The following is a 14,468-nucleotide window of genomic DNA, read 5'->3' as shown; positions in this document are numbered from 1 at the left end:
ATTTCCTCCCGGACTGCCTTCCTGTGTGTTTAGTTGATTTTTAAAAAGTAATATGTAATAGTAATAGTAATATTTTTAAAAGATATACTCTTTGTAGTTTTCATTCAAGTTTTAAGAATCTATTTTAAACTGCACCATTCCAACTGCATACCAGAACTACCCTTACACCTCTGCCGCTCTCCATATCTTGCCACTGTTGTCGCAATAACATGTACGTATATCGTGTGCCTATTAGCATAGAGTTAGCTATGGCTATTTTTATGCTTTTGTCTTTCATTTCTTTACTCTTATAAAAGAATTGAAAGTGGAGTTCTGATAATACTGTTTTTTTTCCCACATACATATCTTTCCTGGAGAACTTTATATTTTCATATCTCTTCAAGTTACTGTCTAGAACCTTTTGCTTCAACTGGACTGACTATCATTCCTTCCAGATTAGGTCTAGGGATGGTGAATTCCCTCCACTTTTGTTTACCTGGGAAATTCTTCATGTCTCCTCCATTTTTGAAGGATGCTGTCGTGGATACAGTATTCTCAGTCAACAGGTTTTGGTTTTAGTTCTGTCTTCAAATATATGACCCAACTGCTCTCCGACACGCAGGCCTTGTGCTGGAAGACCGACCACCTGACAGAAGCTTGCTTACCGGGGACGATCGCTTTCTCGGGGCTCTCAGGTTTCTTCTTGGTTTCTGACTCTCCACAGCTGGGTTAGAATGCATCTTAGTATGCGCCCATTTGGATTTATTCTACTTGGACCTTAACTTCTTGAAATTGTGTTTCTTTTTCTTTACTCAAATTAGGAAAGTTTTCAGCCATTATTTCTTCAAATATGCTTTCTGCCCCATTCTGGGTTCCCGTAATGCCAGATGATGGGCATCAGTCCTCATGCTCTGTTCCCTGTTCTTCCTTTTAACTTTTTACTCCTCTAACTTAATAATTCTAAATAATCTGTTTTCAAATTCAAGAATTCTTTCTTCTGCCGATCAAGTTAGATCTTTTGCTATTGTTGTTGTTAATCCTCACCTGAGGGTATTTTTCCATTGATTTTTACAGGGAGTAAAAGGGAGAGGGGGAGGGGGGGAAGAGAGAGAGAGAGAGAGAAACGTCGATATGTAAGAGAGACATTATCGATTGGTGGCCTGCACACGTGCCACCTGGGGCTGGGGCTTGAACCTGCAACCTAGGTACGTGTCCTTGACTAGAATTGAACCCACGACCCTTTGGTCGGCAGGCCAACACTCTACCCGCTGAGCCAAACCAGCCCAGGCTCAAATCCTTCTACCGAATTTTCAATTGTGGCACTCTATTTTTCAGCTCCAGACTTGTTTGATTCTTTTTATAATTTCTGTCTGTTTGTTGATATTCCCTTTTTATTCAAAAATATTTTCTTGTTTTTATTTAGTTGTTAGCCTGGGCTTTCTTTTTACTCAGTAAGCCTATTTAAGACACGTTTTAAAAGTATCTGTCAAATAAGTCAGAGGCCTGCATTTCTTTAGGGTTACTTGCTGGATTTATTTGTTCCTGTGGATGAGCCATGCTTCCCTGTTCTTTGTGTGACTTGTCTATTTTTACTGATATGGACACCCTCCACTAACTCGCTTCTCAGACATTTTCGGGCACACGCATCCCCTGCACCTATGTATGTCCTCTCATGCTGCTGCTCCTGCCCAGACCCCTGCTTTTAAGTGTCTTAATTTCCCAAATGTCTCCAAATTGCTTCTTCTCAGGAGACTTGCATTTTTATTATAATTTACTCCCATAACCTCTTGCCCTCCTGCACGTCACATGCCTGACGACCAGCCCGGTCTCAGGGCCGTATGGTGCAGTGTTCCCGCAGGGACGGTCCCCTGAGCAGCCATCGGAGGCCAGAATGTCGCCAGCAAGGTCCACTCTTCTCTCCATCCCTTGGAGAAAAGCTGGGAGCTCAGTCCTTTCCTCCTGGCTGAGTATGTATGTTTGTACGCATGTGTGTTTGCACGTGTGTTTTTATGTATACTTGTATCATATCTGTGTGTATGAATAGATGCATGTTTGTATGTTTATGTACACACGCATACCACGTTTGTATGCATGTCTGTATGCATGTATATAGGTGTGTGTATGCCATGTGTGTGCATGTATGCAAGCCCTGAATGTCATGTGTGTGCATGTATGCAAGCCCTGTATGTGTGTACGTGTCTGTGTGTATGCACGTATGCATGCTGCACTGGGGGGATGGCACAGGAGCAGAGAGCCGTGACGGCTCCCCCCACTCTCAGCATCTGCTGCTCTGGTTGGATCTTGTCGTTCATTCGTGTTTCAGTGGAGAAGTGAGAGCCTAGAGCTTTCTCCTTCACCAGCATACTGATGTCACTCTCCATCTGTTATCTAGTTTTGTCTTTGAGAGAGAGAAACGGAGAGGGAGGGAGTTGAAACACGGATTGGCTGACTCCTGTGTGCGCCCCAAGTGCGGATCAAACCCGCTACCTGGGCACGTGCTCTGACCAGGGATTGACCCAGCACCTTCCAGCGCACGGGACACCAACCACCTGAGCCAGGGCTCCATCGTTTCAGTTTTCAATGGTGTCTTTTGATATACAAAAATCATTTAAATATGTTTAAATTTATTAACCTCTACATTTTAGGTTTTTGTGTTTAAAGAAATATTTCCTGCCTTTGGCAATAAAAATGTTTTTCTCTATATTCTTCTCTGCAACATTTGATGCTTTTCTTTTCCCCATCAGTATGACTCTGTGTATTTAATGAGGAAGGGATCCAATTTCTTTCCTTCTTTTTAATTAACGAAGGCTGTCCACTTGCCGGGCTGCGTTCATTTCCCTGGTCATCTCCTGCTGTAACAGAGCGGCCCTGCCCCATGTGTGTTCTGGGTATTGACTGACCCACGACCTGCCCATCTCTGCGCCACGACCACGCTGTTTAAATTACAACAGCTCCTTCGCCTTTAAAATCATCTTGGTTATATTCAACCCCTTACTCAACTGTTGAAATGTAAGAGAGCACTCACCAAATTCCATGAAAATAATTTGAGATTGTTTGAAATCAAACTTTCATTGAAGTAAATGCACTATTATGGACATAAATTATTTCTCTGTGATACTGTCTTCCTACTAACAACATAATGTAGTCCATATTACTTGTCTTTAATGTCATTAAATTTTTATAACTCTTCCCAGAGAGGGCATTAAAGACACTTTTGTAAAATAGAATACGGTGAACTCTGTGTAACCACTATGTAGCTCCAGCAGCAGACTTCTGCCCCGTAGCCCAGGGCCTTCCCACTGGACAGCAAACCTCCCCCCTGCTCATGCTGCTCCCTTCTGGGCCCATGACCTACCTAGTTCAGCTGCATCTATAAGCCACTGACGCCCACCAGTGTTTTACACACCTCAAACATCTCTTGAAGCTCTTCATTTACAGTTTCCCTTTCTATCACTTTTGTTGTTTACATTTAATTTATTAAAAATAAATAAATAAATAAGACATTTGTATTGCAGAATTTCTACCATTGTTAATTTTGATGATGGAATTCCCATGATGTAGTTTAAAATGCTGGGACACAGGCTTAATTAGACTCAGCTTTATTTTACTTGATGAATTCATTCATGCTTCCATTGGGTCAGTGAGTGAGTCTTGATGAGTGATGGTATTTCCCCATCTGGTGGTCTGCTTTTCTCTTTCTGTGGTGTTAGTAGCAATTTGTGCTAAAATCAATTCATTCCTGAGGGGATGCTAAATTGTAATAATCTAACTCAAATATCCTCCCGTCATTTATCACATACATTTACATTCCCATAAAAAAAAACTTCTCTCATTAATGAGTTGATAACACAAATGACAATTTTTTGAAAAATATGATAGAATAAATTTTTGCCTTTATCAGTTTTTAAAATAATGTGTTCATTCTCTATCATTCTCTAAATTCCACCAAGTCATTTTAAAAATCACTCTTATAACTCATATATTTAAACGCATTTGTGTGCTAATGACTGCAGTAATGATACTTACTTATGTTCAAAATGCTCCATCTTGGCCCATAAGAATGTGTTCAAGTTAACGCCTTAGCCTTTTACCACCTGATACGTCCCTTGGTTTTGGCATCACCAAACGTTGCAGGTGATTCGTGAACATTTCCTGCCCCAGCTCTGGAAACACCAGTGCTCGAAGTTAACTTCCTCCAGTGCCGATCCGGCCCCGTGTGCAGGCAGACAGCAGGCACCGCGGGGGAGTGTGCACACGCCTCAAGCATGCACACGCATCGCCATCTCACATCCCTCGCGTCCCTGTCACCCAGCACAGTGTGTGCACGCGTGTGCTTCTCCTACACCCAGACCACCGTTACTAACGGGAGTCCCGGTTTTTGAGCACATGGGATAAAATTATTAGAATGTAAATATCTTGCCTCATATTAAAAGTTACTTTTATCAAAAATTATTAGCAAAAAATATAATTTCTATTCAAGTACAAGAAAAAATAATACTGAATATTATGGACCAGAATCTAAGTTAGGCGATGTTAATATACACAATAAAATTCTATTTACAAGTGAAAAATAATTTTATTAATAGTGTATAAATAAAATGGCACAGGACCACAGAGAGAAGGAATAATTGGTTTGGCATAAGAAACCTGAGGCCAGACTCAAAGAGGAGAATCATCTGGGGGATGGGAAGAGGAGACAGATGTGGGGACGGGAAGAGGGAAGAGGAGACGGATGTGGGGACGGGAAGAGGAGAGGGATGTGGGGACGGGAAGAGGAGAGGGATGTGGGGACGGGAAGAGGAGAGGGATGTGGGGACGGGAAGAGGGAAGAGGAGATGGATGTGGGGACGGGAAGAGGGAAGAGGAGACGGATGTGGGGACGGGAAGAGGAGACGGATGTGGGGACAGGGAGAGGAGACGGATGTGGGACAGGGAGAGGAGACGCATGTGGGGACAGGGAGAGGAGACGCATGTGGGGACAGGGAGAGGAGACGGATTGGGGACAGGGAGAGGAGACGGATGTGGGACAGGGAGGAGACGGGTGTGCAGAAGGAGCTGCTGCGTGTGCAGAATGTCTTCTGCGGAAGAGGCTGGGACGGGGCTGAGAAGATGGTTATGATGAATCGTGAGGGAGACCGAGTATCGTTCTGTTATACGGCAGAGGTTTCTAGATTTCTGAATTGTGTAAACTGGCAGAAGTTTGAAGGAGCATAGTTTAGGGTTGTCACTTTCGCCAAGTAACGGTATTTAAAAGACAAACCTCAAAACCTAAGATGAACTATTTACTATCATTTTATTAAGAAAAATCATTTCAATACAAAAAAGAATATGAACATTATGTCCACATAGTCTTAAAAACAGGATATATATTTTATATAGTAAAATGAGGTTGTATTTTCGGATGTAGAAAAGTTGTAAAATAAAACTGCATTTTGCCCAGTAAACACAAAGTGAACTTTCAATATATACCTTGTACCAATGTTCCCTTTTTAGCACAGTCGCCTTTTAAAAATTCAAGGGGCATATTCTTAATGCGCGTTCAAGTCCACTCAGAACAGGAGGTAAGTGCAGAGCAGCCCGAGGAGTCCTCCTGCCTCCCAGCCGCTTCCCCTACCTGCTCCCAAGGGCTGGGCCAAGACGAGCAACAGGGGTGTCCGCCGGCGCCGCCCGAAAGGGCTACAGATGGGGTGTTTAGTTGCCAACATGGAGCAGGTAGAAAGTCACCTGCAGCAAGTGTCACAAATGGTCCCTCAGGAACCGACAATGTGGGCCTTTGGGTGGAAACAGAGCCTCCTTCGCCGTGGCTGCCGGGAACCAGGCCGCCTGTGCCCGGCCTCGGCGCCGGCGCGGGCCCTGCGACCAGCCTGCCGGCCAGGACTGTCCTGCGCTCACTCTAGTAACTCCCGGTAACCTGAGCGTCCACGGTAAGTCTGTCACGTCGTTTTAGGGGAAAAGATACACATAAACATAAAAAAACAAAAGATCTTCAGAGAGTACGGAAATATCCTACATTCACATTTTCAATAACAGTTACCAAGTGTCTGTCCGACTAGAAGGAACCTGCCGCAGGGTCCGCGGGCTGCCCTCTCCGAAGGCACCGTCCAGGAGCCGGGCTCACCTCCTCTGACGCTCCGCCCGGAGGGACTTTTACTACTGCCCATTCAGAGTCCACCCCCCTGTTCAAAACTGCAGTCTAGCCGCTTCTGTCACCCCGTCACTGGCGCAGCGCTCACCCTTCTACACAGCGGCCACCAGCACTTAGTATTCTGTCTGAGTGACACGTACACTGAATGCTCGCTCGTCGTCTCTCCTGAGTGTGAGCTCCTTGGGCAGGGGTCTCTGTCTGTTAGTTACTGCACCCGAGTACCTAAGGCAGCACTTGCCTACAGCAGGAACTCGGAATGTCTAATGGAGAGTGAGCACCGTGCTGTGAGATCCCCAGAGCCCCGAGGGAGGAGCTGTCACTGGCTGCATCTTACGGAACGGAGCTAAAGGACAGAATGGCAGCGTAGTCTCCGAAGGTCCTAGCGCTGAGAAAGGGGTGGAACAGGACCTAAACTCGTCCAGTGACTAGATGTCTGTCCGCTAACAGAGACACTGCAGAGCGCGGAGGCCAGGGCACCACGGGGAGAGGAGACCCTCCCACAGCAAACACGCGCATGAGACGCCCACACCCACCGTGGTGCCCAGGCCCTCCTCACTCACAGAGCAGCTGGGCATCGAGTGCCCCTCGCTGAATTTCAGGAATATTGGTAAAAGAACACTTTTTAAAAATAAACGAGGCTCCAGATAACATTTTTTCAAAGCTACTCCCCTATTACAAGTGCATAAATTAAATCTCTGCAAGAGGTCACTGACCTTGTTGCTTCTCACTCCATTTAAGTGGTATTGAATAAAAGACAACAGCTTCATCACTTCCCACTCAAGTATTTCTTTACATTTTCTCAGTTAAGGATTCTCATATAACAAGGTTGTGAATCAGAAGCCTGGCGCTCGGAGGAAACACCCCCAGTGCGGGATGCGCAGGGGCCCCGGGCATCAGAGCACAGGGCCAGAGCGTCCCATCCCACACTCTCCAAGCTCTTCACTCTGTGGGGAGCCGAGCAATGACGAGGACTGTACACACGTTATTTTTTTTAAAATGAACAAGGAGAAAGCATTATTGCAATTTGTGGAAACAATGTCTTTATATTCTTTTGGCAATATATATTCCTCTAGAATTATAAATTATGTCACAAGCAATAGAAACATTACAGGAAACTAAAATAATTAGAATATAGAGAGAAATCATACCTTCTATCAATAGCTCTTGTCCATGACTGCCAAGAAGTGTACGAGATAGGAATGGGGCAAAGTCTACAAAAATTTCACGAAGAAGAGGAGCAACTTTTTCTAAAGCTCTTTCAAGTTTTGCAGTGATGCTGTTGAAATTAAGACATAAAGACTAGTAAATATAATTCAAAATAAAAAGTGAAATAAACTTTACTTCTAAATTAAAATATCTGAAATGGTAAAATTCCAAAGCGAACCCACTGAATAGCAGCACTACGTGTAGAAGGGACATGGTACAATTTCACACCATCATAAATCGGATGAGTCTATGGCGAAAGGAGCTGGGGTTTGGTAACCTGCCAGGACCACAGATGTGACCCACTGTTCTAGGAGCTTCAGGACCCCTCAGAGAAAACAGTTTTTGAACACCAACTACACTGTGCCAATTACAAAGAATTCACTCTTGATCTCACAAAGAAGGGGACATGGGAATTTGGTGTAATATAACTGAATTGCTTTAATAAAGTAGGCATGTTCCATTTCATAAGCCCACTTGGTTTTATTTACCAGTCCCTGTATTATTATTTATATTGTTGACTATTGAGTTTTAAGTTGTATGCCCATACATAAGCACTGTCGGACATTCTTAAAAGCACTCTGAGTAGTATATGTAAAGGAAAAAAAATAGGTAAAGAAAGTAATCCTGCTCAGGAAAATATAAACACTGTTTTGGAGTAAGGCTGCTGGGAGTGGAATGCTGCTTCTACCATATGCTGTCTGAACAATGAGGATGATGATCATAGTCACTACTCAGTGAGAGTTAAGTGAGTCAAGGCATGTAAAATCCATAGAAAAGTACCTGGACACAGTGAGAGATCAATAGTACTAGCTCTTATAACTGGAATAAAACACACCTATATTTACTCTTACAAAATATGACTCTAATATATTTTTAAAATTCAGTTTAATAATATGATATTAGATGACCACTCCCTTCTCTCACACAGAAAACATGTACAGTAAGGAATTAAACAATACTTCAAAATAATAAAAGTTCTGCCACAACACTTGGTAACATTTTTGTTACACATGAGGAAAACATAATGACAAAAATGTAATTAATCATAGAATAATTTGCAACATATTACAAATATTAAAAACTAAACTACTGCATCTTTTTTAAAGCAATTAAATAGGGATTAGAAAATAATCTAGGATACCTTCTTTCCTCTTTTGAAAACAGAATGATCCGAGTCCTTTGTGTACATACAGCCCTACCAATAACACTTGTAGTCAATGTTATTTTCTCTGAGTTGATGGCCTTAGAGAAAGGAGAACTCAGAGAGGAAACTCAGATGCAAGTACCTGCACAATCACTTAGAGACAGTATTCTGGAGGACCAGCTGTGGGCAGGAAGAAAGAGTTTGGGCAGGCCTTCGCAGACTCGCTGAAGATAAAGAGTTTTCTATATTCTCCCCTGCTGTTATGCCCTAAGCAAGCCCTGCTTTAAGATAATGATTCTCAGACTTCAGCGTAGATCAGAATACCTGCAAGGCTTGTTTGAACACAGACTCCTAGAACCCCACCCTAGGGCTCCTGATTCAGCAGGTCTGGGGGTACTGTGAGCATTTGCGCTTGTAACAAATTCTAAGGTGGTCTAACACTGCTGAATCTAGGAAACACACTTCCAGAATAACTGTTTCAATGCAAAGATTTAATCCCAGTACACTGTGACAAAAGAGTTAGCAATAAAAAGGCTACCCAAAGTCACAGAATAATTTTAAGTTATTTCTGACTTTTAGTGAATGTAGATATAAGTGCTGTTTTGGATCCACTATTTCATTCATTCCCTCTACTTCTTCACGGCCATTTCCTATGATTCTCCCCGCTAAAGTGATCCCCTCTACCAAGAAAACGTAAGTAAGAATGGTAAGCACAAACCTCTGAAAAGGAGAAAAATCTAGATATAATTATTCTTGTTTGTTTCTGCAGTTGAATTCTGAGTGAATCATTTCTTTTTATTTAAGATTAATTAGTGAGAGTAAAATTATGTTAGAAAAATTCGAGATGTATAATGGTTCACATCATAGTTATAGTACTGGATTGTAGCATACTGTTATTTAATTAAATCCAGGAACATTTTTTTCCCTAGTTTAAAACTTTTTCCATATTTTACAGGTTTATATATGATTTAGAGACTTCAAAATTTCAAAAACACTGTTCTTGGAGATTAGTTAAATACAAAATGGAAACTAATTAAAGCAACTAAGTACATGTTTGCATGTAAATAGTATGTATCAATTACCTTGACTTAAGTTATGGATAAAAACAGACATCTCTCAGAGAGTGAATATCTATAATAAGATTTTTCACCACTATTCCGTTATAAAATTTAATAGAATATTAAATGATGTTTACACATATCACCCTGCAACCATAATTTTAATTTTCTAATAGGAGACCAAAAATGTAGCATTTTACCCACCAGAAGGCCAAGGCTTTTAAGTACAAAAAATCATTATCAAATATTACAACCAGATTTCTCTCTCAAACAATAACAGAATCTATGTGGAGAAGTCTCATCACCTTTTCGCATGAAGAAAACAGTTCTTTTTGTTGTTGTCAATATTGATAGATTACTCACAGCGTATTTTAAAGGGAAGTAAACAATGTATGTGATCTTCATCTTCACATAATTTAAATTCTCAAAGGAAATGGTATGAACACAAATCTTAGCTTTATACCCACCTCCAGCACCTACCAAATAATCCCCAATTTGTTTTAAAAAGAAAGTGTGCCTATACTTTTATTTCAATTCTCATCTGAGCAAAACAATAAAAACTCCCGTTTCTCAATTGCAAGGCATATATGAAAAATTTATCTAATAACATGTAAAAAAATCTTTTTAAAAAATGAACAAGGGAATACTCCTTGGCCTTGTGTACTATACAAATAAATGAGTTATTAATTTCATTTTCAGTATAATTTTTACTATAAAAATATACCAGAAAAAAAAAGTTCTGTGAAAAATTATTTTGTAAGAAAAATTAGCACAGTTTAGGTAAAAGACTAAGTAATAACTTTTCAGTTTTATTTGAAAGTTTATTCTCATTTCTTCAAGAAAGAAAACATTCAGGCTCCGGCATTTCCCACCCAGAAATACACAAGGGCGCTAGAAGGATACCCGCGCTCGTGAGTGAGGTGTAACCTTAGCCCTGCATAATTCTGCCTGGGTTCTGCAGCCCCGCTGTGGGCCTGGACCAGGGGCCACGCGTCCCCGCCACCAGGCTCTCTCCCACCCCACACCCCTCATCCCTCAGCCACGTACTGAGGCTGTGACTTTGTTTGACTTTGGCTACTTTTCTTGATAGTAAAAGCAAATTTGTTTAAGAAAGACAATTACTGATTTCCACAAAGAAAATCCCTGTTACAAGATGAGAAATTTATCAAGGATTCTAACAAAATTACCAACTACAGGAAAACAAAACATTCAAAGAAAATAATGTTTTAAATGAAATTCTAAAGATCCAATGCCTGGATTAAAACAATATGACTTAAAACATAACAGTTTATTATTCTGTTTTTTTTTTTAAAAAAAAAAACATTCTTTATTGTTTTTTTTTTCCTGTATTAAGGAAATCTCATTTACATAAATTTATAGATTTTTAAGAAATTTATTTGACTAAAGATATAATTAACTCGTGGGAGAAAAAAATGTTTTTAAAACTCATGGCTGCAATGATTATCAAATGTTACCAAGTGTAATGACCTGGAGACATACAAGGCCAAGGTGATTATAAATACACGAATCGACAGAAAAAGGTAAGACAGGTGTCGCCTGTTTTCTAAAGTCTGCTTTCACATCAGTGTCGATTATTCTCAAATGTCATATGTTCTATAATTCTAGAAAGACACAATGATTCTAGTTTTACTTAGGACACTGCTCACACTGTGAGCTGCACTTTAATGAAGAGTCTTGTGTTTGCACCACGTCATGATGTCACAATTTCTATGTGCTTCTGATTTTAACTTTCTGTATTCGCCTAGGTCCCTAGCATAATGTCAAAATATAATAGACAGTTAAAAATTTAATTTTGTATGTTAAAGATCTTAAATTTTGTCATTCATTTCTTATATCATGTAAAATAATAGGTGTACATAAAAATAAAATCTGGAATGAAAATCAGTAATCATGTACCCTTAAGCAATGCACCTAAGAGATATGGCTCAGATATAAAGGGAAGTATTCCATTAGTGATTTCCACAGTTTTATTAATCAAATGCTCCTACATAAATTGGGAAAGTCAGGCAGAGATCAGTGGACTGATCTAAGTAAGATCAATGCAAAGGAAAGATTCGGAAGTATTAATGACAGCAAAACCATACACTGTAAAGTTAAATTCTCAATCACTTACTATGACTAGTAATGGACACTGACTTTAAATATTCTGTTCATATTTCACCGAACTTCTGGTATAAAGCGTAAACATACCAGACAGCTGATGAGTCGAGTGCACCCTACAGATCAGATCTGAGGCTAGAACTTACTGATAAACAGTTGCCTACACTGTAACTTTTTAGCAGCCACTAAGCAAAACATGAAACTGAAAAAATTCTTGCTTATTTTATTTCCCCAAGATCCTTTAAAACAAAAACTGAGATTTTCTCCTTATTCTTTCTTAACAGAATCATATACATTTTCAAGTGAATGATATACTTGTTAAGAAAGTAGATAAAATTGCAAAAGACTAAGAAATTAAGCCTAACTGGAATTCCTTTGTGAGTTTGCTCTTTACATGTAAACTACATTTGAAATACCATTTCTCAGGTCAAGAACTGTGATGCGGGGCTGTCCTGAGATAATCATGAAAGTTTCTCGGGAGCACATTTTCTGAAAACTGCTAACTGCATGTTTTGTAGGGAGAAAGGAAGGAAAGAAACTGATATGGAACAACTCTCTATTTTCTAGACAAACAGTCAAATAAAATGACATTAACATTACCTATAATAAAATAAAAAATGTAAGGTGCAGAATGTATGTCAATTTGAGCAAAGAAGAAAAACCAGAGAAGAAGGGAGAACTCACAGACGGGACAACAGCGTCGCGACAGAGGGGGCGGAAGGGACGGGTGGCGGGGGAGGAGGGAACAGAGGCGATAAACGGTGTTGAAAAAATAAAATAAAATGAATTTTAAAAAGAAAATGTCATCTAACTGAGACAAAACAACAAACCGAGTAATATAAAGAAGGCTGTGTTTTAAATAAGTGACATAAAAACTGAAGAAGTAAAACTCTTCCTACTAAACAACAATTTTACGATATTATGTCTAAGAAGTCCTGTAGAAGACACTGTGGAGGGCCATCCAGGCCCCCTGGGAGAGAGCCCTGCCCCCTGCAGAGTTCGAGGACTGGGGGGGCCGGGCGGGGCGCGCCCTCAGCAGGAGCACTGCTGTCAGGACACGGAGGGCCCCTTGCCTCCGAGGGCCAGTGCGCCAGTGCGCGGGGGGGGGAGGGGGAGGGGGAGGGAATGGGAGGGGGAAGGGGAGAGAAAAACACATGTACATATATAACAACGGGGGGAGGGGGCAGTGTGCCCCACAGCCACGGGCAGCAGGAACAGCCGGACACCCCGGGGACGCGTCGGGAAGGAGAGGGTGGCAGGCTAGTGACTAGTGACGCTGCCCGGGAGGCCCGCGGGGCCCTGGGACTGCGAGCAGGCGTGTCACGTGGGGGAAGTGGCTCTGCCAGTGAAAACCAGGCCGTGTGAGTCACGACAGGAAGACGACCCTGGTCATGTGTCATGTGGGTGAGCCCAGGCCAAGCCCAGGAAGTCAGAGGGGTGCAGCGTCCTTCCAGCACCACATCAAAGGTACAAGGAAACTACAGAACAACCATCCTTCAGAACCGCCTGACACGGAGCTGAATGTTAGTCCTACAACTACGGGATTAAAGCAGCAGCCACATGGAGCCTGGCAGGAGGGCAGAGGGGACGGGCTGGTCCCACACCCACGTGTGGCGGATAAAAATCAGGAGGACACCTGGCTGGGAAGGTCCTCCCTGAGGACTGAGGGGTCCCCGTCCCACACCAGGCGCCCCGCTCAGGGTCCCAGTGCCAGGAAGAGGATCCCCATCACTTCTGGCTGGAAAATTAGTTGGAACTGAGGCTCAGGGAGGCTGAGGTTTCTGGAGCCCCAGGCAGCTCCTTAAAGGCCCCGCACGCGGACTTACTTGGACTCGCAACCTCCAGGCTCCAGCATGAAGGAAGCAGCTTGAAAGGCCCCAGAGACATACAGGGAATAACTGACCTGTCTGGCATTGGGGCGAGGGCTAGAGAGGGCACTTTCTCCGGAACTGTCAGAGGCCTTTGTTCCTTTGGTGAGCCCTTCCCTGGGGCGGCAGACAGTCGCCATATCTGGGACTCCAGCAACCTGGCTCACACTGGTAGCCCTGCCCTGGTGATTCCCTGAGGCCCCGCCCCATGAACTTTCAGGCCCACCCACGCTGTTCCCAGTTGCTGCTTTACCATAGGATTGGCCTGTCTTGGATCCTACTTTAGGTTTTCCTAAATTCTTTCAAACAAGTAGCATCTGGTCTCAGATACCCCCATACCTCCCGTTAAGTAATACATAGAAGCAAACACAGGGAGGCAGCCAAAATGAGGAGACAAAGAAACAGGTCCCAAATGAAAGAACAGAACAAAACTTCAGGAAAAGAACTGAGCAAAATAGAGATAAGCAACCTAACAGATGCTGAGTTCAAAATACTGCTTATAAGGATGCTCAATGAACTCAGTGAGAACCTCAGTGAACTTAGTGAGGGCCTCAAGAGAATAAAAAAGAACAAGTCAGAAATGAAGGAGGCATTAACTGAAATAAAGAACAATTTACACAGATTCAATAGTAGAGCAGGTAAAGCCAAAAAGCAAACCATTGATTTGGAATATAAGGAAGCAAAAAACACCCCATCAGAACAGAAAAAGAAAAAAAAAGAATCCAAAAAAATGAGGATAATGTAAGGAGCCTCTGGGACAACTTCAAGCATGCCAACATTCGCATCTTAGGGGTGCCAGAAGGAGAAGAGAGAGAACAAGAAATTGAAAACCTGTTTGAAACAATAATAGCAGAAAACTTCCCTAACTTGGTGAAGGAAACAGACATACAAGACCAGGAAGCACAGAGCGTCCCAAACAAGATGAACCCCAAGAGGCCCACACCAAG

General features: G+C 42.1%; 1 protein-coding gene across 2 annotated transcripts in view; it reads right to left on the bottom strand.

Annotated features, from left to right (window-relative positions):
* Positions 1-14,468, bottom strand: part of NBEA (neurobeachin) — a 763,707-nt gene that overhangs the window by 442,609 nt on the left and 306,630 nt on the right. For both annotated transcript variants that reach the window (XM_036249654.1, XM_036249655.1), the window contains exon 34: positions 7,273-7,400. In XM_036249654.1, coding sequence (XP_036105547.1) covers positions 7,273-7,400 — 128 coding nt within the window. The remainder of the gene's footprint in view (positions 1-7,272; positions 7,401-14,468) is intronic.

This window comes from Molossus molossus, unplaced genomic scaffold (genome assembly GCF_014108415.1).
Source record: "Molossus molossus isolate mMolMol1 unplaced genomic scaffold, mMolMol1.p scaffold_m16_p_9, whole genome shotgun sequence".
NCBI classification, from domain to species: domain Eukaryota; kingdom Metazoa; phylum Chordata; class Mammalia; order Chiroptera; family Molossidae; genus Molossus; species Molossus molossus.
This window is presented reverse-complemented; position numbering and strand designations above follow the sequence as displayed.